Raw genomic sequence first — 23,350 nt, forward strand, 5'->3', positions numbered from 1 at the left:
TGTGCAGCAGCTATAGTGCAAATAAACTTCTTATTTAAAAACAGTATTAATGGCTTGATGACATACTCTGGGTAGATGGTAGCATAATGTTGCTGCAGCATGGAGAACTATGGGATCATGTAATTGATTTGATGATTCTTTCATTTTTTTTAGGACTGGTTTTTAGTTCACCAGACTGTCATTTGCAGACTACCAAGGAAATGAAAGCTGGGTTGGAAAGGCCCTGAGCAACTTGATCTGGTGAGGTTGAAAGTAGAAAACCTTTAAGGTCCCTTCCAACCCAACCCATTCTATAATTCCACGTTTCTGTGAATCCTGGTGAGCTCACACAAATACATCTCGAGTACAAAAAATTCTGTCACTTCTTGGGTTGACACTGCACAACAGGAATTGCTAAAGTAATGGAAGTTTTTGATTTTGAAGATAATCTGCATGTGTTTAACACCAGAGAGTCCTGCTTCTCTTCAGTATTTCAGGTTGCTTTTAAATTACTTTGCATTCATTAATTTTGATTACTATGTGTCAAATATCAATAAAATAAATAGAAACTATTTGCATTCATTAGCCAGCCATGTAAATATCCTTTACAAAAGAAGATTTTTTAAAGACTTTCAATGTTTTTATTGCAGTTACATCACTTGTATAAAAATCTCTGTTTTTTAGACATTATTTTTACAATGACTTGGAGGAGGAGACATTTCTAGTTTAACATCTGGTTAATAGCTTGTCTGATTTCAAATATTTACAAATAACATGTTGCTTTCTGATTTTTACACTGAGAAATCAAAAAGAAAACTAAAACTGCCACCAGTCTTCCAACTTGCAGTAAAATTTCTCAGTGCTCTAAACTGATGTACAGATGTTTTTAAGGCATTTTTGCTTTAATGCTGGAAGAACACAAGAAAATATTAGTTAGAAGAGGTTTTACAAGAAAATGTTAAAACATGCATGAAGGTAAAATAATTTGTTTAAGCCTTTAAAAATCATTATCAGATAAAATAGCTATCTGATGAAAAGCAGCAAATATTCTGTGGATATGCAAAAATCTTTTTTATATCTTCATAACAAGGTATGTAGAGATGTAGAGACAAAAAGTGAAAATGTACTTACTGTGGGAGTAAGCAACTCTTTGGACTCTTTCGCAGACATAACTTGCATTTTTCACAAACCAGGAATAGTATTCAACACAGTATCTGAAGATGGAGTTACAGATAGGAGATGCAGTTAAAGATAAGAGGCTTGTTATCTTTCATAAGTAGAGGGACTTTGGACAAGGGCATGGAGTGATAAGATGAGGAGTAATGGCTTCAGGCCGAAAAAGGGCAGGTTCAGATTAAATATAAGGCAGAAATTCTTTACTGAGAGGGTGGTGAGACAGTGGCACAGGTTGCCCAGACAAGATGTGGATGCCCCATCCCTGGAAGTGTTCAAGGTCAGGTTGGATTAGGGTTTGGGCAGCCTGGTCCAGTAGAACGTGTCCCTGCCCATGGCAGCAGAGTTGGAATAAATGGTCTTTAGATCCCTTCCAACTCAAACCAATCTATGATTCCATGATAAGCACATCATGCTGCTACTACTAAATATGGAAACAAAAAGCTAGATTCCAACCTCAGTAATGTCATTAGATGTTTGGAAAGATGCAGCTGGGCTTTTTTCACTTAGCTGGAATACTGAAGCCAAATCAGGTACTGATTGGTGCACTGGGACACGTTTAGGTCTCATCCAGTGGCCACAGACCCTCCAAAATAATCACTGGTGATTGAAAATTGTCATTTGGTAACAGAAAGCCTGAAGGAGTATTTTATACAGACAGAGAAAGAAAAAATAGTGCCAGGTTTTACCTCATGGCTTCCTTTCTGGAATATCTTCTGTGACCAACACAGAGGCACAGCTGAAAGAACCTGCAGAGCTCCATCACACAGGGGTTGATCTTCTGCACTACGAGGGTGACAGGAGGGGAGGTGACACGGGGCTCTCTGAGCATCCCCTGGGGGCACCCTGGGGACAAAGCACAGCTCTGAGCCAGCACAAAGGCTTGGGCCACCACATCTCCTGCTCTGCCTGGTCTGGGATATGATTTCCAAAGAATTGGCTTCCCTACTCCAAAAAATAAGGGATATCCCTGAAAATGACGTTGTGGGGTGGGAGGAAGGAAGGAAGGAGTGGAAGGAAGGAGAGGAAGGAGAGGAAGGAGAGGAAGGAGAGGAAGGAGAGGAAGGAAGGAAGGAAGGAAGGAAGGAAGGAAGGAAGGAAGGAAGGAAGGAAGGAAGGAAGGAAGGAAGGAAGGAAGGAAGGAAGGAAGGAAGGAAGGAAGGAAGGAAGGAAGGAAGGAAGGAAGGAAGGAAGGAAGGAAGGAAGGAAGGGAGGGAGAGAGGGAGGGAGGAAGGGAGAGAGGGAGGGAGGGAGGGAAAGAAAAGCAAGGGCAGCCTTGGTGTGATTGTCAACTATTTTTTTCCATTTTTGTGTGAGTAGCAGCAGGCCGTGGCCATGTGTGGATAACCAACCTTACCTGCTGAGTATAATCCCCTTAGACAGTGTAATTGCATTTCCAGGTTCACATGTCTCACACACTTTATAGCTCTGGGCAATGCTATGTTATGTGATAGCACAGGTTATGAAGGTTAAATTTGGACTAATGAAGTTTTGTTGAAATAAACTTGAGTCATCCAGTGCTGACAAGAAATTTAATATAAAATGGCATTCTTGGGCAGGAGGAAAATCAGGGCTCTACCAACCTGAAAGAGAAACCATTTTCATTGCTATGAAACTATTTCTCTGTTGGCAGTGCTTGACCAAGATAGCAGGAGTATGTGAGGAGCAGGGCACAGACCCTGGCAGCTTCCAAACTCACAGGCTGCTCTGAAAGCCAGCTGTATCAAAGGCACTGCACAAATAACAGGTGAGATTAGCAGAGATGGGCATTTCTCTTCACCTCAGTAATTTCACTAAATGTCATTAGGCTTTGTCCCCTTAATAGCATTTGACACACCTTGATATTCTCCTACATGGAGTGAATGAAAAATTAATGATTCCTTGCTTATGTAAACACACTTCATGTTAAAACCAAATATCAGAGCATGGAACAATGAGGTTTTAATATAAGTTGTTCCTGAAAAGTACTCTTAAAATTGATGAGAAATAATAAAGTTGATGAATAATTAAAACTTGCTGGAGGCCACTCTCCTACGAATTTCGGCCTCCACAGAAGTGGGTCCTCCTATGCTGCTAACCAGGCATTAAATGCTTTATTCAAGCCATGTGTTTTGCCAGCAGAAATTCAGTTTTATCTAGCTGCAAATTGAACGTAGGCAATTTCAATTTGAAGTCATCTTGTGGGGAAGAGAAGTCAAACAAAAATGCTGAAAGCTAAGGAAATTGATTTGGTTTTCATTTCTGGCAATCACTTTAACACTGTATTTGCATAATACTGTATTTATTTAATGTGAAATAATTTTTCAATTAATTTTCTATTTAATTTTTTTGATTGCATAATATATTCACATCGCATGATTGAAATTTAAATTTTCATCCATTCATAGTAATGCTTTATACCTCTTCTGTAATAAATTTCAACTGTGAAATTAATTTTTTGTGTTCAGTAAATAAGTTCGTAAAGATAAATAAAAGTAGGAATTTATTTCAGAACTTTCTTTTCTAAAAATTCTCTTTCTTAAGAGATTGAATTAGTCAAGAGACCAGAAAAGGCAAGAACCACAGCTCCTGTGCAGAGATTTCCTCCTGTGTGTTTCAAATTGCCACATTATTGTCAGGGGCAGTGAAGTGTCCAACTTTTGCAATAAACAGACAGCTCTTTTATTAATTCAATATCACATCTCTGTGACACTGAGATTAAATTTTGCTGCCAGTGAAGACCAATGTTATGGTTATTGTGAATGATTCAGACTCAAAATATCCCTCCCTGCATGCTCTAATATGCACACGTACATGTTTTATTAGTTGGCACTCACTTCTGTGATTAAAGAAATTAATTATTGGAATCATGAGTCATCCCTCAGAACAATGTGAATGCCCTTTCTTACGTAAGGATCCCACTGCTGGATTTATTTCCCCAAATGTGTGATTGTTAGAATCAGGCAGGCAGCCTGTGCCTCCATGGCTCCTCACAGAGAGGCATTTGGTGACTCCAATTCACCCATCTCACTGAAATACACGTTTCCCACCTTTTCAAAGCATCCTAGGCTCTCCAGGATGTGCTGCACACCAGAGGAGGACTCTGGTGTTTGGAGCTCTTTAAACAGAAGTAAGATTAGAGAGAATGAAATCTGATTTCAGAATTAAATAGCATTGTAAGAGCTAAAAAGATAACCATGAAAATGCAAGTCACTTGCTCAGCATTTTAGTTCCTTAGACCATTCTAAGGAACCTATCAAGCCTAAAGGATATTGCAGACCCCTGGAGGCCAGGCTGATATGTTATCTTTGCACTACCCAGCATCCATGCTTCTCCTGGACAGTCACCACACAGAAACACAAGCAGATGAGAATTGAGCTTTCATGAAAATCTAGTTGATGATGATCGTTTTTTAGCTGAGGAAGTAGTTTGCAGTATTGTAAATTCGGAACAATTCTGGGGGTTTCATGTGGCATGAGCTGGTTTCATAATTTTATTTATGATGGGATTTAAAGAATTATATTTTCTTTTGGAATGACATAAGAATGAATTCTCTGATAACCAATGAATGCTAAAATTGCCCCACAGAGTATCTATGTTAATTCTATCACCACAATATAATCTATGCTTTGAATTTGCAGCTGTGTACAATTCACAAGCAAATGGGAAGCAGTCCCTTGGGCATTTGGGGCAGTTTACATACATAAACTATCACAAGCTAATTAACCATGTATGTTTTTTCTGCCTGGGAATGTTTCTATCTTGCATGACTTGCAAACACACTGCTGTTTCTGTGCATGAGGTGCATTTACTCACTGGTAGCTGAGTACAGTTTCAGTGTCACACCAGGTCGGTAGGAAGGTGGCAGAGACAGCACTGTGGAGGGCAAATCTGGGGGAGGGAAAAGAACAGAACTTGCTTTGGCATCTTAAAACAAAAAGGCAGGCTGATTGAAGGAGCAGCAAAAAGGAATAAAAAATCCAACCCCAAACTCACAGTTCATTAGTAAGCAGTTACATGGACAGTGATATATAAACACATTATCAGTCATCTATTTCTATTTATTACTTTCTATTTCATAAATAGAGTGTTTATGAAAATACACTTGGCTGCTATTTCAGATCATTCTTACCAGGCTCTGTTTGCATCACTTTGCTGGCTTCCTGTGGAGACACTGTCTGCATCCAAAGCATGGACGTGTCAGCTGTGGGAACAGAGACACACCCTTCCTTTTATTCATTATTTCTCTGTCTACTGAGAAGAACTGCTAGGTATGAGACAGCTCAACAGCCAGAGTCCCTCACCTAGTACTGCCAGTGACATACAAAAATGCCAGGATGAAATAGGTATGACAAAAGCTGTCCTTGACTAGAACTTGAATAGCCTGTGGTCTAGGGAAGGGCAGGGCTTCAAAAAGGCATCAAGAAGGCAAAAGAAGCATTTCTACATTGCTTTTTCACAGGTCTGCTCACCAAATTTGGAGCTAAATGTGAGGGAAGATCCAAGAGGCAGAGTGGGTGTCCCTGAAGGGCTCTCCAAGCTCCACTCAAAGACACTTTGCCAAGCCCCAGGGCAGTTCCAGGGCTCCTGGCCATACTCACTGAGGCTGGGCTGCAGGGCTGGCGATAGGGCCAGGCTCCCCCCAGGGCTCAGGGGGGGTCTGGCCATGCCCTGGGGCCTGGGAGCATCCACGTGGGGTGATGGAAACCATAAGCCTTTGGCTCCAGCTGTCCTTGGCCACAGCGGGAACCTCGTGGTGGGGACGGTGGGAATTTCTGCTCCTTTCTGGGCGAGCGGGGTCCTGGTAGCTGGAGAAGAGAGAGCGACAGAGAAAGGGCACCTCTAGCTATGATATTTTCTAAAAAATCCTTTCCTTAAGATTTTTTCTCTTGAGAAGCTGAGAGGCCTCAGGAACAAAATGTAAACAATGGTTATCTGCTGCTGTGAAATGCAACAAGGTGGATCTGTGATTGGTCTCATAGAGTTGTTTCTAATTGGCCAATCGCAGTGAGCTGGCTCAGACTCTCTGTCCAAGTCACAAGCCTTTGTTATTCTTTCTTTCTTTTTCTATTTTTCCTAGCCCTCTGATGAAGTCCTTTCTTCTATCCTTTTAGTATAGTTTTAATATAATATATATCATAAAAAAATAAATCAAGCCTTCTGAAACATGGAGTCAGATCCTCGTCTCTTCCCTCATCCTCAGACCCCTGTGAACACCATCACAGGCACCAGCAACTCCAACACACTGGGGAAGAATAATATTTAAAATACACCCAGAAAATCCCATCTACCTCTTGAGTGCTTCTCTGGCACTTGAGCAGGCACTTCTCCATTTCGTTTTAAATATGGAAACACAGGGAGTTCCAATAATGTTTGAAATTTTAACTGAGAACATTTTAATGTGTGAGTTTTCATAAACAAAGAAAGAAACTGAAATTTTCCTGCAGGGCTTTGGTTTTTTCTTGACATAATTTGTGCTTAATTTCCTGAACTGCTTCACTACAGTAGAAAGAGAGAAAGTCCTGTCTGTTTGAAGGTGAGCAGGCAGGTACTGGAGGGCAGATGCTGCAGATTGAGAACTGACACTCGTGGCTATGAGATAACAAAGGTGGGCATGTGGTTTAGGATATTAAAAATATTTATAAAGGACAGCAGACTGCCTACAGGAAATGCAGGCATTTTGTAGGAGAGGGATGCAGCTGCAGTGACAAGGAGGTATGAAGTCAAGGTCGGAATTTCTATTGATTTCTACTACAAGTTAGCAGGTGCAAAGTCTTGATTTTTGGCTGCCAAAATGGGGCACAGCAGCACTTTTCTATCTTGTAGCCCTGTAGCAAAGTTAAATGTACTAAAGTTTATGAAATGCTTAAGTACAACTGAATGTCATATAAAGAAATAGAGAATAATACAGAAAAAAAGCCCCATAGAAAATAAGAGGAAATAGTCTAAATAATCTTGTTTTTTGGTTTCAAACCAACAATTAGTTTTTCTCTTCTTCTCTGCCTCTTTAGAAAACTTATTTTTTCTGGTAAAATGGCTTTTCACAAGAGTTTCTCTATCCTCCAGCTCTTCAATGCATTACTGGCATCATTTGCTGATTCAGAGAAATTTTATGCTATCCTTTATTTGGAGTTAACATCACAGTTAACAGTGCAACAAACATACATGATGACTTGTCAAGACATTAATCAAGGGCAACACAAATTTAGGTCTGACAATATTTGCTCACATTTAAATGTCCACACATGTTCTGCTGATGAATCCAGTGTCTTGTTTGAGTCTTCCTGCAACTTCACAAAACTTGAGAAAATCGAATCTAGGTCTTGGAGGTATGAGAAGACAATATTAGAGCATATCCTATGCACTGCATATTGTGTGAGAAAAAGGAAAGAAATCAGATTCTGCTATCATAGAAGCAGCTGTCGTTTCTAATTAAAAGGGGTTTTGGCCAAGTGTCATCTTTTTTTTTTTTTTTTGTTTGGTTTTGAAAAGAGAAACATCCCAGAGCTTTCAGCACACACAACTTGCCACTGATTTCAGTCTGCCTGCATTAATCTGTCCATGAAAATGGGAGATAGTGATGGGCAACAGTGAAAGGTGAACACCTGAAGTGCTGCTCAAACTGGCAAATCAGTTTTGGGTGGAAGAACCACACAGAACAGTGACTGAATGTGTTCACCTCCACTCTGAATGTAACTCATGTAAAAGTAGGAGCTCATTTGTGCTGAGAGCTATGGAAGGCACCCAGTTAGATTTAAGAGCACTGGAGACCCTCCCCAGCCCAATGCTGAATTCTCTAAAAGCTCTCATCCCAGCAGGTTTTGCTCCACCAGAAGACCTTGTAACAAATCGTTAAAGATTTGTAAAATTTACTTACATTTATCATATAATTACTGTATTAAATTTTCAACAATATAAAATATTATCCTAACTATAACCAAGTACATAAAATGATTCAAATATAGAAGAAATAATAAAAAATAAAATAATATTTGTAGTAGTGGAAGTGAGGATGAAGTACTCATTGCAAGAGCTATCTGGACATGATTTTCACTGTGGTTCCTTTTATTCCCCAGGATGTACTTACCCAGGTCAGATGATGTGTTTCTGGAAAATGTGTAATTAATAACAGGAGACTTATCTAGTATTTCCAAAAAATCAGACAGATTTTTCCCTGCAAATAGAAATGCTTACAAATATCAAGAAAGTCTTGTTTCCAATATAAATCATCACTGAGGGAAACTAGGGTAATATTGTTGGGTGGAATAATTTTAACTTTTACCTGTCTGCCCTGCCATCACACAGATGTAGATACAATCAGAGTCATTGCTCTGACGTACTGAAAAGCAAAAACCATAAAAAATATCATTGTTACCAGTTTTCCTTACATGGAATTATCTTAAACAGTTGAAAACACAAACAAAAAATGGCATGTGCCTATGGCAGCTGACCAAGTATGTTCCTTCTGATCTAATTTTTGACAAAAATCTCAAACTACCATCAAATCCAAATGTTTGTATCTTCAGGGAAAAAGTTTCTATCTAATCAAAATTCTAAATTACAAGCATTTTTTATGGAAAAAAATCTTCAGCTAAAATAGCCCATACTTATTCTCTGTGAATCAGAATTGCTCAAAATATCAGTATGTAATAATAATTCTCAAACCCACCAATCTTTAGGAATTAATTATAAAACATTCAAACAACATAACATAGAAACAGATACATCTCTATATTACACACATTCACATTATATATGTATCTTGTTCCACGTGTTGCAAGAAAAATGCTGTTGAGTAAGAGCAATAGGCTTTTATCCACATTTTTATGGTTGTTTGCATGCAAGGAGTAAATGATAAGAAAATTATAAATATTCAAAGGAAATGCAAACCTGAGAGAATAGAAGTGGATTTGAAAATTTCTGTGAGATAACTGGTGGAGTTTCCAATGATATCAACAAGTAGAGCTGTAAAATCTAGACAAAAAATAGAGAAAGTTTATTATTGAAAACTCATTCCCTATCATGTATGTCAAGTCAAAATTTACTCTTATATGTGATAATATTTTAGATATATGCTCATACAAGACAAAGCTTAAAATATTTTAAAGTTTAAAATATTTTCCTGGAGTGGACTGGAAGAAACCATGAGAATATTTTCAGAAGTATATTTCAGAGATGATATCCAAAATATGTGTGTCTAAAAGCAAACTTAAGTGGAATTTATCTGTTCAAGAGAACATTTTAAATCAACGCTGTACTTAGTCTGCTTAAATGCAGGAGATCTAAAGCCTGCAGGCTTTGCCTGTCTGCTGTGTAATTGCCTGTCTGCTGTGTAGGACCTTCCAATAGGAATTGGATTTTTTCCTCTGGGGTCTGCTTCAGACATCCTGATGATTCAGATGTCAGCCCAAGAAATGGCTGGTGGTGTTTTAGTGGTACTTCCTAGCAGTAACAGGTCACTGTTCTCACTTAGGGAGTGCTGGACCTGAGTCCTGAATTTTTACTACTTTGGAGAAATGCTCCAATCCCCAAGATATTCTGGATTTGCAGCACAAAGATTAAAGCTTCTCTGTTATTCTCCAAAGCAAACTGGGTAATTATCCATCAAGGCTTGTGGGATATGTGGGTCCAGAGAAAGCCATGAAAGCCACTGTGGCTTGTGCAGGGTCACATGTGTGGCATAGAGGGTTTGGAGTCTGGTCTGTAGCTGCTGATCTACTCTTGATGCCCTGCATTAACCAGCTGAAGAATCCAAACACAGATGCATCCTGAAATGTTAAATTCTGTGAAATCAGGGGTGTGAATGAGGATTTCAGGTGAAGGGTTTGCCCAACAGTACTTTGTAGTCCATTCAACAGTTCTATGAAGATGCTAGTGCTTGTTTTTCCCTTCTCTTGGGCTCATTGAGGTGACTGGATGGAGGATTGTGCTTCTTGTTGACGGAGTGTCAAAACTATCCTTTGTCCCCTTAAAAGGAAAGAAGCCCAGAAGTTTCTCTCCTCCATTAAGTGAAAAGACACCTCAGAGCACCCCAGAGACTTCACCTCAAACTTAAAAATAGCAAATTAGACAGAAGCCAAAAAGTCTTGCCTGGGCAATTAACTAGAAAAGGACATGAATAAAGAAACCAAGGGCTTTTGTAAAGTGTTTTACCAGGAGCAAGAACGTCTAGCACCTGGCTCAGATTTTCTGTTTGTTATTTTGCCTTTTAATAAACCTTTTTGTTTCCAACACTGCAACAGAAGCCATCCTGCTGATTTTTATGCCTCCAAGGGTAGCTGAACTATCTAGGGTGTGTTATGGGCCTCTGAGAGCTTATTAGACCTGGCTTCAAGAAGTTACTATAACAACTGGAAGTTTCTCTGTTGGTGCAGAGAAGCCCTTGTTCACCTCAGGAGAGAAAAAGTGGCCAAGGTGAGGTACCACATATTGCTGGTTGTCTGTCCTGTGCTGCAATTTGTATTCCAAGGAGGAAAGGGAGGCTTTTGCCAGCCAAACCACACCAGTCACTTGACTCCATCCCAGGCTGGCTGCAGCCACCTGAGGCTGTGGATTAGAGCAGCCACTCCTTGTGAGCTATGGCTGTTGGCCTCAGTGTGGTGGTGGAAATCATAAGGATGAATTCTGCAGAATTCAGACTAAAGCTCTCAGCTCCAAAGGAAATAATTCAGCTTAACCACATGCAATTGCCAACCTCTTTTGTGTACCCACCTGTCAAGTCATTTGTCACATTATTCACACAGTAGCAGTGGTGCATAGGGAACTTGCCAGGGTCAATATTTTTTGCATTAGAGACTGGAGGGAGAGACAGAGAAATAAAATCAGTGTGTTGTGGCCCAGGCTGTGGGAGAGAAGCTGCTGCAGAGCTGAGCAAGGCCAACACTCACTGTTGTAAATGGTGACTGACACTTTGTGGAAGGCAAACGAGCTGTAAGAGGTGATGCTCAGCAAAGAGAAGAGTTTCTTGGTACCTGCAGAAACACAGGTCCATGCTATTAGTGTAGGGAATAAATAGTGAGAGCAGCATGTTTTGACTCTGCTCATTTAGTGTCTAAAGGATTCCCAAGGTGCCAGCATGATACAGCTGCCTCACGCCCAGTCCATTCTCATTTCCACTGAAGGAAGAATCATTTGCATTGCTTCTTCCTTTTTATTTTGTTTTTCTTTTAATTGAAATGTACACTGGATTAGAAAGTGCTTTTGAAAGGCGTCCCACAAGTAATTATATTGTGTCTATATATAAACCCATACTAATTTCCAAGTTCTCTGGGGTAGACAGCCATCTGCATGATAAATGCACAGAGGCAGCACGCTCCTGGAAAAAACTCTGGAGGCTGACAGCACACGTTTACAGCTTCTCCTGCCAGCACCTGTGGTGCCTTTTCTCCTGCTCTGCTGGGCTGCAGCTGTGACCTGCCAGCTGTGTCCCTTTACCTCTGAGTGCAGTGCTCAGCATCCCGTTCACCAGCTCTGTCAGGTTAATGGCAGCCAGGTCCAGGGACTTTGCAGGCAGCTCTGAAAGAAAAGGGGGAAAAGGGGTGCATGAAGGCACAAGGAAACAGCTGTGCAGCCACTGCTCATGTGTGCTAGAAATCTGCCTGAACAGGAAAACCAAAATGAGCAGATTATGCATGTTTCGGGCATACCAAAAAACACTGATGGGAAAGTAAAATTCCACCGTGGAGATGAGCCTAGGAAATAGCAAGTACAGCAGCAGTAGAATGGTAAGCCAAAATTCATGTCTGCCAGCTGTGCCCTTGACCATGGCCTTGAGCAGCTGCAGGACCCTGCCAGCCCTGGCATGCTGGTGCCCTCCCCTGCAGGGCAATGGGTGTTTGCTGCCAACAGAGCAGCAGATCTCTCCATGCAGGTCACAAAAGGCAGAGGAAGTGCCTAGGAAAGGTTCCACCTTCCCCAAACCTGCATGAAAATATAGATTTTTGTTTTTCAGCTACATTGATGGCTATACTGCTTGCTACAACAGAAAAAAATTGCTGTAGCCAAATCACTCTTTTTATCTTAACATGTTTTATTTCTGTTGTTGTTGCTTATTTGACTTTTCCCAAGTCTTTTCAAAAGTTTTTTTTTGCTTCCCTCCCACAGAGTCATGCAGGAGCAGAGCAGTGCAGTGTCTGTGTGAGGGAGGAAGGTGTGTGTGAGCATGACAGAGAGAGGAAGAACAGAGCAGGACAGAAAAAGAAGCACAGAAAGCTGAGATGAGAACAAAATTGAATTTGGGGAGAAATGCAATTTTCCAATGACATCAGTACTATTTATAATCAGCTTGAAGCACCCCAGGGCTGAAAGCAGTGCTTGTCCACAGCATAGAGGAGAGAAAAGGAAAAACAGAAGGGAATGAAGAGCTGGGAAGGAGAGAAAGGGAAAAGAGAAGAGCAGATTTTGGGAAGCACAGTTGTTAACATGGCCAGGGACTGGACTGGGTGGGCTGGGGCTCACAGACTCTGCAGGAGCAGGGTCCATCTGCGCAGCACCTCCCACTCCCATTACCACCCTGACTTTGGGCTCCTGATGTGCTGCCTGTTACCTGCAGTAGCCAGCACTGCCAATTGTTTCTCTTTCTTGTTTTCTTTTCTTAGGCACGAAGCTGAAAAGTGAAGAAAGAGACTGAGAAACAGTCAAATTCCTTGTTGAATTTGCCCCTCAATAATCAAAATAAAAATATTATAGTAAATATTTGTAGAGATCTTCACTAGGCTTGCACCCAGAATTTCTGCAAGGTAAAGAGTAAAATAAGGCCAAATCCAAATAAATCTTGCGTTCTCTGTGTATATTTGTTAATCAGAGCAGTCATGCAATTGAGGATTGTCCTCAAGGGCTGTGTTGCAGGGGGAATGGGCTGAAACTGGGCTCAGGAGATTGGACTGGGTTTCTGGGATCACTTGGTGACCAGCTGAGTGTATAGCAGTAAATGAGAGACTGCAGGACAAGTTGAAGATATGTGTTGGAGATTTAGGTTTCCTATCGCACCAGAGGAGAGCTGAGTGCCTCCTAACAGTAATCCCAAAGGCTCTCCAAATGAGTCAGTGCTAGAAAATGCTAATCTGCCATGTTCCTATGAAGATTCAGCTTCTCAGCCCATCCAAGTTCCCCTTTATGTATGTTTATAAAGGAGAAATTCCCAGTAAGCAGTGTATAATCCAAGGCTTATAAATTGTGATGTTGTATTAATCAGCTGTATTAAGAACTCTCAGTTAGTCAGAGTTAAATCTGGATTGATGATCTAGGTGGTAGAAGCTCTTCTATAACCCTTCCCCCTCTTTCCTTTTAAACCTTTCTGATTCCAGATTCTCAGCATGGGATTTAGGAACAGGCATCCCCTGCTCTGCTCTGCTGAGTGACACCAGCCCTGCAGCTCCAGCCCTTCAGTGTTCCCTGCACAGGGGGAAAGAACCAAACCTGCCACAGATGTGGGAATAGGGCTCTAGGAGCAGCAGGGAGTACACTGGGGAATTCCCTGGGGAGCACCAGCCCTTTGTCCTTACCTGTGCTGAAAACCAGAAAGAGACACAGGAATCCCAGGCTCATCTTTGCTGCCACCTGCCAGCAGAGCCCCTGCATCATGGATGCTGACTTCCAGCAGGTCTGGCTGCTCTAGGAGAGAGAAATGCTCTTTTGGTGCTGGTAAAATTTTTAACACTGAGCAATTTTGTCCAGGCCTTGTCCCAGAATGATTTAACCACAGGAGAAATATTCAGTTTCTGTGATGCAGAGAAAGATTGGTGTTGGAAATGACAAAGGAGCAGAGACCCCACAATCAGTATTTCCTCTGTGCCTGTGGGTGCCTCTTGATTTTTGAGTCCTACCTAACTGGCTTTTCTGGGGAATTGGTGATGTTATCAACACAACCCTCTTCTCTGGCAGGATGAGCTGTGCCTAAAAGGCACCTGACACAACAACTGCCTAAAGCTGTTCTATTAAAAACAAGATAAAATTTGCTTATGTTTAGTTTCAGACCACAAATGTCAGCTGAAGTTCTCTTCCACAGAAATGTTGTTTTTCTGATCATTCCTGATTTGGTATTTCTGAGTTACTATCACCAGGTTGTGTCCATACTGCCTTGCCTACCTGCTTGGTAAGGATTGACAGTGTTCTGCCTTTCAGACCATGAGCTGCTTTCCAGGTTTCAAAGATTTAATTAGCTGGCTAGGGAGGTGGGGAAAAAATGGTTTCTTTTCATGTTTCCCCTCTTTTTGCAATATCAGAACATGTCAAATAACTCTGTAGTTGTCAGAAAATAAGAGATTAAATGAAAATAAAAAAAAAAAGCCCAAAAATTTTTAATATCCTCTTGGAGCAGCTAATCTTACAAGTATGCGGAAAAACATTATCCTGAAGATGATACTGTTTGATTAGAAAAATATTATCATCATATTTAAAATATTTTTCATCTTGAAGTCACTAGAGAATTGACACATTCAAAAAATGGCTTATTTGTATTTGGTGGCTCTAAAGAGACTCTTCCTTGGGATGGTGGAACAATTCTAAATATTTCTGTGTTGGAAATGTCTGTGTTTGCTGGTCTGATGAGACAAAGGTGTGTAAGTGCCAGCTCTGCTAATCCAAGCAAAGCTCTGAGAGCCTTCAAGCAGTCCATCCTACCTATCCAGCCCATCTGCCCAATCCTTTTTACTCAGACCCAAACCTGGACTCATCCACAGTTTCTGCACAGCATGTTCAGAAGAAAGGAACTGAGGCAGAAAGTGATGGCCAAATCCCATTCCCAGACTTCATTCTCCATCACCTTTCTATGGAGGAATTACGCATGGACAGAGTCCAGTATCCCATGGACAAGTCTAGAACTAAAAATCCTAATCCTGGCTTTTCTTGCAACAATATTTGGAATCTGGAACTGCTAGACTACAGACCATGAAAATGTTGTTGTCATGAAAATCCCAGGGCCTGACTCCCTGGCAAGGCTATCCCTGCTTCCACCCTCTGGTGTTATGAAGCTTCCTGGAACTGGTAACAGCTTTTTTTTTTTTTTCAATTTTTTTTTTTTAATGTATTTGTGGACTCTGTAATTAGGGGAGAGCAGTGTGTTAGCTCAATCCTGCTCCCAGGTTGATGTGGTGGAAGCAGTGGAGGTGTAGTCTGCATGGAGATTGGTATAAAACCAACCCACATCTCTGGATTCTGATAATTATTTTGTTGTCTTTGGTTCGGTTCAATGAAATAGAGAGGAGTTGGTGAGAGATGCTCCTCTGTGGAGCTGAGTGTGAGACAATGGTGCTTTGCAAAGCAGCAGGGAGGTGGCTGTTGGGGAGAGCAGGCTTGGGGAGGTGGAGATTTGGGCGATCATGTAAAGGGAGGTTTGTAACTGCATGTGATTTGGAGCACGGGTCTGTGGTGGCTGGTGCATCTAGATAATCAAGTCTCCTATTAAAGGGGAACTATTGGGTTGTGTCTTTGAGGTGAGAAGTGGGGTGATTTGCTGCTTATAATAGAACTTCATGAATTTTGATTGTACTATGAGAAGTGTCACCTTAGCTCTGCAAAATCTGCACTAGGATGAGTTGTGCTTTGTGATGATGGTCCAGTGTTTATGGGCCACAGCCCGTCTGAGCTGTTCCATGCACGCAGGAGTGACCAGGCTGCAGAGCCAGTGTTATGAGTAGAAAAGCTGTCTATTTTTTAAAAAGGTTGCAGAGTTCACAGGTTGGGCTGCCAGGGTGGAGTTCTAACTGTTTGTTATTATAATCACCTCTCGTTTACATTAACTACCTGTCGTTGATGGTTAAGAATTCCCCCTTTTGTCAAGTGACACCCTGCTGCTTCCTGGAGGATGACACCCAGATGGTGAACAGGAGGTGACCTCGGAGTTAGCCTGCAAGTGATCTCGGAATCAGCATGCAATGGGAGGGACCCCTCACCAAACCTAGCCAAAAACCCCTAAAACAATGAGCCAACACAAAATTGGTGAATCAAAGTGATGTCTAGACGTGAGGAACAGAATCTAGTATCTGCTAAGACCCTTTTTACTCCTCACCCTAACCTCACAGGGTGTCAGCTGGACAGAGGAGCTTGAATGTTGAACCAAAAAGTGGGACTCTTCTGATGCTCTCGTGAGGAGAGAAACCCCAGCTCTGCGCACAGATCTAGCAGACAAAGTTGCACTCTTCCTCCTCCTCCTTTACTCTGGTGTTCCTGGGGGCAGTGGCAGTGTGTGTGCAGACCCGTTGGTTCTCCCCGCTTCAGCTGACCACTTTTATAAAGGTAGAAAGGAGAAAGGTCTCCTGCCCGTGTTTATTTCAGCTGGTGCTGGCCCTGTGCACACCAACCCAAGGGACACCAGCAGGAAACACAGACAGCAGAAGTGCTGCCACTGGGCTGTCCCTGAGGGGCAAGGCTGGCCAGCCTGAGGGGCTCTGCAGCCCTGACTGGTGAGTGACCCCACACCTCTGCCCTTCATGAGGATTTTGGCTACATGGTGAGCGAAAGACCCAGACCCGGGAGGTGGGAGAAGAGGGCGTGCCCTGCCCCATTTTCAGTCTGTCCCTACAGATCAAGGCCAGTGTTCATCCACCATGAGGAAACTTGATTTCCAGGACCTGCTTTGAGGAATGTGGGTTCTGCTGGGTCACCAGTGAATCACACTGGCACTGAAATCCTTGGGGAGAGCATTTCACAGACTGATGTGAAAACACAACTGTTTCACAAAGGTTCATAAGTAAAAGGGTAGATAGCAGATAATCTCCTATCAGAAATCTAACTTAGTGCTGATTTATTTAAACTGGCCAGAATTGTTCATGGCAGCAGGACAAGGGAAAATCATTTGTCAGAGGACTTGGTGTAGCAAGTGATAGCAGGGTCTAGAGAGACCACATTCCTAAAAGAGAGAGAAGAGGCAAGAGGATTGACACATGAAGGGATCATCTATTTTAGGAGAGAGAGAAAAGCTGTAAAAATTCAAACAGAATAGAGCAAGACTAATTGTGCTTGGAAGCATTCCCCACACACTGGGTGAAGCTTTCTTGCTCACCTGAATTCTCAGTTCCCTGCTGTCCTCCCCACTGAGCTGCTCCTCTGTGCTAATCAACACACACAATTTTCTGCACACACAGTGCTGATTTCCAGCAGGAATTTAGAGAAAGGCATTACCTGGCCATATCACACTACAGACTCAGCCAAGCAAAACATCTAATGATAAGGACAACAGGCAAACATAACCTGGAAGGATGGATCACAGTAAGACACATCCTGTTCTACTTCTAGCAAAGAAATATTGAGTGTTGCTGCTACAAAAGGATGGAAAATCCTCCATTCATGAGAGTGCTTGTTTTGCATGAATGCCATTTTTTGCACTGGTGTGTTCCCTGATCAGCATAAAATGCTTAAAAAGAAATTGCAGATAAATCTTAATACTAGGGATATCACTCCAAAATGGACTACCCTTGCTCCTTATTGGGTAGCATTAGCTTTTAGTTGCTTCCCAAAATCTTTTTCCAGTATTAATGCTCTGACATTTATGCTATCCAACCAAATTTCAAAACCACGTGTGACAACTATTCCTAGAACTGTTGCCTGAAATATCTTATCTCTCAGCAATGTAGATATTAGCAATATTAACTCTTGTAATACACGTCACATTTGCGTTACTCTGGTTATTCAATATCCAGTTTTTATTTATCAGGGACAAGCCTATATGACTTTGCAACTGTATCTCTCTTGAAGTGACTCCACTGTGATGACTGAAATACATGTCCAGGTTGCAAATACGAAACCCTCATTGTCCTCCAGACCAAAATCACCATTTCCATTCCAGACTATATTGGGATCCACAGGTGCCTCACAGCCCCGAGCAGGCAGACAAATCCCATAAACTGACTCAGAGAAGGTTTTCCTTCCAAACATTTGCCTGATAAAGACTGAGGGTCAAGCCTTTGGTTACAAATTCTCCTTCAGCTCTACTGGTATAACAATCCTCCTCTGTTTATTTTAAGCTGAATGATATTAGTAGAATCTATTTTATTTAGAGCTGTTGATCCAGAGTTCCCTGAACTGCTGAATTGGAGATTTTAATCCAGTTCAAATTACTTTTATACACTCATGCAGACCTCTTATTAAATCCCTCTCTGTTACTCTGGGTTAACAGCAATCTTAAACCAATGTGTTTATTAGCTATGCTTCAGTAGAGCTCCTTTTAATGTGGCAGGTAACCATGAAGTTTAAATAGTTCCCATTTTTCCTGTACCAACATACTGCACTCCAGTATCAAGCAGTTTCCTCACGTCTTCACACTTAACAGAGCAGAACAGGAATCAAGAGAACAAAGAAATAGAAGAGGAAAGTCCTTGAGTACAAATTTCCTTACCTTCATTCAGTTGCAACATCTAAAGGTCATGTCTCATTTTAAGCACACCATCATCCACCAAGTCTAAAGAAATATTTCAAGTTAATGTGAAAATATGCCCATGTTACAACTGCATGCTTCATTACGTTGATACAATTACTTTTTAAGTTCAGATTTATTTGTGTGAGAATGCAATATAATGCAATAAATATATATTTAGTAAAAAAATAATTTAATTTGCTACATTTCCACTGAGCATTAGTAGCACAAATGAAAAGGTTTCCTCCAAGTACAAGTAAAACCACCAATATCTGGAGTAGTTAATATCAACTTACCTGATCTCTCATGACAAAAATTATTATCTTCAGAGCCTATACAACACTGGAAGTTATTGCCAGCTGTTAATAAACACTTTGTGAAAAACAGGCTTGATAATCTTTCCTTAAAATCCTGTGAAAATTGTTATCCTAATCTCTGAAGGACTAACCAGAGGTAATACAATCGTCAGCACACAAAGTGCCTGTTAAATCCTGCATGGAAAGGCTCTGTGGCAGGTCAGGTGGGGATTGGAAGCTCCTTTTGGCAGTAGAAATGAATTGTGGAGGATTTTTTTCCCCTTTTAAAGGAACAGCTCTGCTTACTGCAATTAGACCCATGGCACCTTTGATGGTGAGAGGTTGGCAAGGGTGAGCCCCTCTGGTAAAGCTTCAGCCATCCTTCAGGTCAGATAAGGAACATTGCCAAGAGGGCAGAGATGACACCTGAAATGTATCTTAAGTGTCAAACCTCAAAAGGAATAAAATGTGAGTTACAACAGGAAAAATTGCCTGGAATCATGGTTAGGTGGTGAGGAAGGAAGAGAGGTCTGGTCAGAGCAATGACACAAGGCAATTTCAGTGCTGCTGAGTGATGTTCAGTAGTATCCAAGGGAAGATCACTGCTGGAAACAGTCAGCAAAATTCTGCCACCATTTACTCCAGTGGGCTGGAAAGTATTCCTCTGAAATCAGTGAGTTTAGATGCATCCTGGTTAAAAGCCAATCAACCACTCAAAATGTTGTAGTAATTAGTAAACTAAATCTAAGTGGGTTCACAGTCAGTTTATGAAACAAAAAGTGCTTTAGTGACCATTTTAAGTGTGTGATTGAGCTGTGTCTTTGTCTGTCTAACAATCCTGCCTTAACCAAGAACTTCAGATGCTGCAAGGCAACTGCAGCCACATTTAACAGAGCTGTAGATGGTCTATAAGATGCCCACATGTCTGTGCACATGCATGCACAATTTTCCTTGTTTTCATTCACTCTGCTTTACACAAATAAAACATTATGTGGTGGGGTGTTGCTGCATCTAGTATTATTTAATTCTGTATTGAATTTACTGCTGTGCAAAAAGGAAAAATTTTGAGACTGAATGCTGCAGCTGGAGGAATATGGAAGCACCTTTTCTTTGACAAGACTTACTTTTACTGACTTAATTACCAGTTGCTCAATAGCACATCAAGAAGGCTGGGATGAAAGTCCTCTCTGTAACAGCTGACAAAACCAGGTATAGCCAGGAAAATATGTGTGCTGGGATCAGTTCCAGCCGTTTGATGTTTGCCTGTGAGGATAATTAGACTTTCAGCAGGTTTTGCTTCATGCTGTGTTTTACCCTGGGACTCTGTAATTTTAACTTTCCTCAGCTGCTGAGCAATGCTCAGGTGACCTGGGAGGGGGCTTTTGTTCAGCCCCAGTTCTGACTCTTGGAGACAATGCTGTGTTCTCATTCAGAACATCCCTCTGGGCAAGCAGCTTTCTCAGGAGTATAGTCTTTACATGCCTCCTTTTTCCAGCATCCCTTTCTTTGTGTGGCAGCACTGTGTCCATAAACAGCATCCCAAAATCCAGAACAGGAAAAAAAGACATTTTTAGAGTCTCTTAGTAACACAGCATAGACACACAATTGATATAAATTACTTAAATGCATCCATTTGCTGAAGGTTGCACAGGGTAAGGCCCTGATAATGCAATTTAAATAAACAGAAATCCAAGGAAATGCCTGGGATTTATCTGTAGGAGACAGTGTGGTGTGATGTTCTGGTAGGGAGGGCGAAAATGAAGTCTGGCTGCTGGAGCTCTATCTCTCTGTGGGCTGAGAGCACAGAGTGAAAGCAAAGCACTGTTTCTTCCTTCTGGCTTTTCCTTAGGCCTTTAGATGTGGTTAAAAGCACACATTTCTCTGTAGAAATTGCAATATGTGTAAGTGACTGCAAGAGCTGCTGCCATACATTCATTCCTGTGACCTCAGCCACTGACAAGAAGTGTCCCCTGCCACCTGCTCTGTCCTGGGGTGGCAGTGGCTCATTGTCCTGGTGTGCCCCTGGGGTGGCAGCGTCCTCAGATGTGGCACCTCAGCGTCCTCAGGTGAGGCCACCCTCCAGCCTGGTGGGGCCATGAACCAGCTCTGCCCAGAATGATGAGCTGTGGCACCTGGAGCACTGTAGCACCTAAAGCACCTCACAAACCTGCCTGATTCACCTGGTTAGAAAACACAAATCCAGCTGTGCCCCTCTCTCACCCAATGCTGACGTGCAAGAGAGAAGGAAATGCTGTTTGTAAATAGAGTGCAAAGAAGCAAACTTAACTCAAGTTTACTCCAGAGCACTGAAGTTTTGTTTTCAGTTACACTTTATTTTACTATGGCAAATGTTTCCATGAAAGCATCTTTGAGTGATTTTAAATAAATTTTGTTTAGAAAAGTATCAATTGAGTAAATTTCATTTGTTCTGAAAAAACTGTTTGCACTTCAACACTGCTCTATTAGTCCTCTACCATTAAAATTTTATAAGACATTTAGTTTATTAAGAAATGTACTAGTTCTAGAAATTTTTAATTTCTCATTTTACCAATATCCTTCTATTATATTTATTTTTGGTACAACTTTTATTAAGGACAGCTCTCTAAATGTATCATTGTTTCTTCGTAAATTTTTTTTCAGAAGAATAAATTTCATCTCCTAAAAGAAAAATTATATAAAGAAACTCAGAATTACTACCTGTGGGAAAGATCTCTAAGATCATTGAGTCCAACCATTAACCCAGCACTGCCAAGTCCACCACAAAACCACACCCCAAGTGCCACATCTACACATTTTTTACAAACCTTTAGGGATGGTGATTCCCTGGGCACTTCCTGGACAGCCTGTTCCAGTGCTTGAAAACCCTTCAATTGTAAGAAATTGTCCTAATATCCAATCTAAACCTCCTCTGGCACAACTGGAGGCCATTTCCTCTTCTCTTGTCACTTGTTACCTGGGAGAAGAGACTGATCTCACCTGGCTGCAGCTCCTGTCAGGCAGCTGTGGAGACTGACAAGGTCTCTCCTGTTGTCCTGTTCTTCTAAATTCTTCTAAGCCTTCTGATGTTTACATTTTTGTAATGGAGTTTCTCATGCACTTTTCATGTAAATAATGATTGTTTTGCACTCCTTTCTGGAGGAGGAGAAAATTGATGGACTGTTGGTTTGACCAGTGTGGCTGGAGAGGTGGCAATTTCATCCTCCAATCCATGGTCACTTTTGAAAGTCTTTTAATATTGGAGTTTGATAATAAACTATGCTCTTTTTACCTTGGACATTTCATCTTGTGTGTGTTGTTCATTTCGTGTCCTATTGTGACACCTCCTGAGCCTCCTCTCTTCAGGCTGAGCACCCCCAGCTCCCTCAGCTGCTCCTCGCACTTGTGCTCCAGACCCTTCCCCAGCTCTGTTGTTCTCTGGACACACTCCAGCCCCTCAATGCCCTTCCTGCAGTGAGGAGCCCAGAACTGAGCACAGGATTTGAGGTGTGGCCTCACCAGTGCCCAGCACAGGGGGACAGTCCCTGCCCTGGTTCTGATGACCACAGTATTCGTAACACAGGCCAGCTGCCATTGGCCTTCTTGCCCACCTGGGCACACTCTGGCTCCTGTTCAGCTGCTGCCAACCTGCATCCCAGGGCCTTTCAATGAATATTGAATGTCACTGCATGACTGATAGGAACTATAGTATTATGAGATGCTTCGCCCAGGGGGAGGAGCCAAGCATTGCTACCCGGATATAATCCAGAGGTTTTGAGACACCAGCACGGCTTTCTCCACTGGATTCTCCAGAGGAACAGCAGCTGCCTCTTCTTCCACTGGATCTTTGGAGGAAGAATACATCCTTCTCTACAGATCCCACTTGCTCCAGCAGAACCACACCTGACACTCCAGGAGAGCTGCAGCCATAATTTCAATTGGACTGCCACCAACACCCTGACCCACAGGGTGTCAGGTTGGGTTCTGACTCTGTCAGGGTTGTTCTAGTGTACTGCATTGTTTATTTTATCCTTCAATTTTTCCTTCCCGATTAAAGAACTGTTATTTCCTGTTCCCATATTTTTGCCTGAGAGCCCCTTAATTTAAAATGTATAGCAATTCAAAGGGGTGGGAAGGGTTTACATTCTCCATTTCAGGGGAGGCTCCTGCCTTCCTTAGCAGACTCCTGTCTTTCCAAACCAAGACAACATGTATTTAGAACTGAAAATAGTTTCTGTCCTATCAATAACTTTTTCTTTAATTTTTATTACCTGTGTACCAATTGCTAAGATTGGTACTTACACATTGGTACCACAAAACTTCCTGAACAGAATGTGCATTAAACTCTACAAACTGTTTTCAGTAAGAGTGTTCTGTGTATTTACTAAATGTAGGAAACACTTTCTTTTGAAGTGTCTGATATTGTGAAGCTTTTTTTGAATTCAAGTACGCTCTTGAGGAAGTAAAAGAAGAGAAAGCAAAAAAAAAGGGACCATGGAGAACATGAAAATGTGTAGTGGTGAGAGGCATGGAGTCCTAGTGGTTTTCTTATCTGCGTGTGAGTTAGAATACATGAGATTTTTACACAATACTCTGC

At 41.6% G+C, this 23,350-nt stretch overlaps 1 protein-coding gene across 12 annotated transcripts; it reads right to left on the minus strand.

The window, feature by feature from the left end:
- Positions 1–602: 602 nt before the first annotated feature.
- Positions 603–21,831, minus strand: HHLA1 (HHLA1 neighbor of OC90). 12 transcript variants are annotated; one of them, XM_064703617.1, is made up of 17 exons: positions 21,754–21,831; positions 18,464–18,526; positions 13,635–13,743; positions 12,677–12,736; positions 11,566–11,646; positions 11,019–11,102; positions 10,843–10,926; positions 9,022–9,105; positions 8,414–8,470; positions 8,219–8,305; positions 7,361–7,453; positions 5,733–5,939; positions 5,264–5,335; positions 4,948–5,022; positions 1,842–1,998; positions 1,111–1,193; positions 604–887 (listed from the first exon to the last, which is right to left on the minus strand). In XM_064703617.1, the coding sequence occupies exons 2-17, from the start codon at positions 18,467–18,469 to the stop codon at positions 844–846; spliced, it is 1,383 nt and encodes a 460-aa protein (XP_064559687.1). In that variant the 5' UTR covers positions 18,470–18,526; positions 21,754–21,831; the 3' UTR covers positions 604–843. The 12 variants fall into 12 exon arrangements, with proteins under 12 accessions (XP_064559691.1, XP_064559687.1, XP_064559686.1 ...); XM_064703616.1 differs by lacking the exon at positions 21,754–21,831 and adding an exon at positions 18,778–19,035 and having other exon boundaries at positions 698–887; XM_064703613.1 differs by lacking the exons at positions 604–887; positions 21,754–21,831 and adding exons at positions 18,778–18,840; positions 18,930–19,011 and having other exon boundaries at positions 1,052–1,193.
- Positions 21,832–23,350: the final 1,519 nt, after the last annotated feature.

Source organism: Zonotrichia leucophrys, chromosome 2, assembly GCF_028769735.1.
Source record: "Zonotrichia leucophrys gambelii isolate GWCS_2022_RI chromosome 2, RI_Zleu_2.0, whole genome shotgun sequence".
Taxonomy (NCBI): Eukaryota; Metazoa; Chordata; class Aves; order Passeriformes; family Passerellidae; genus Zonotrichia; species Zonotrichia leucophrys.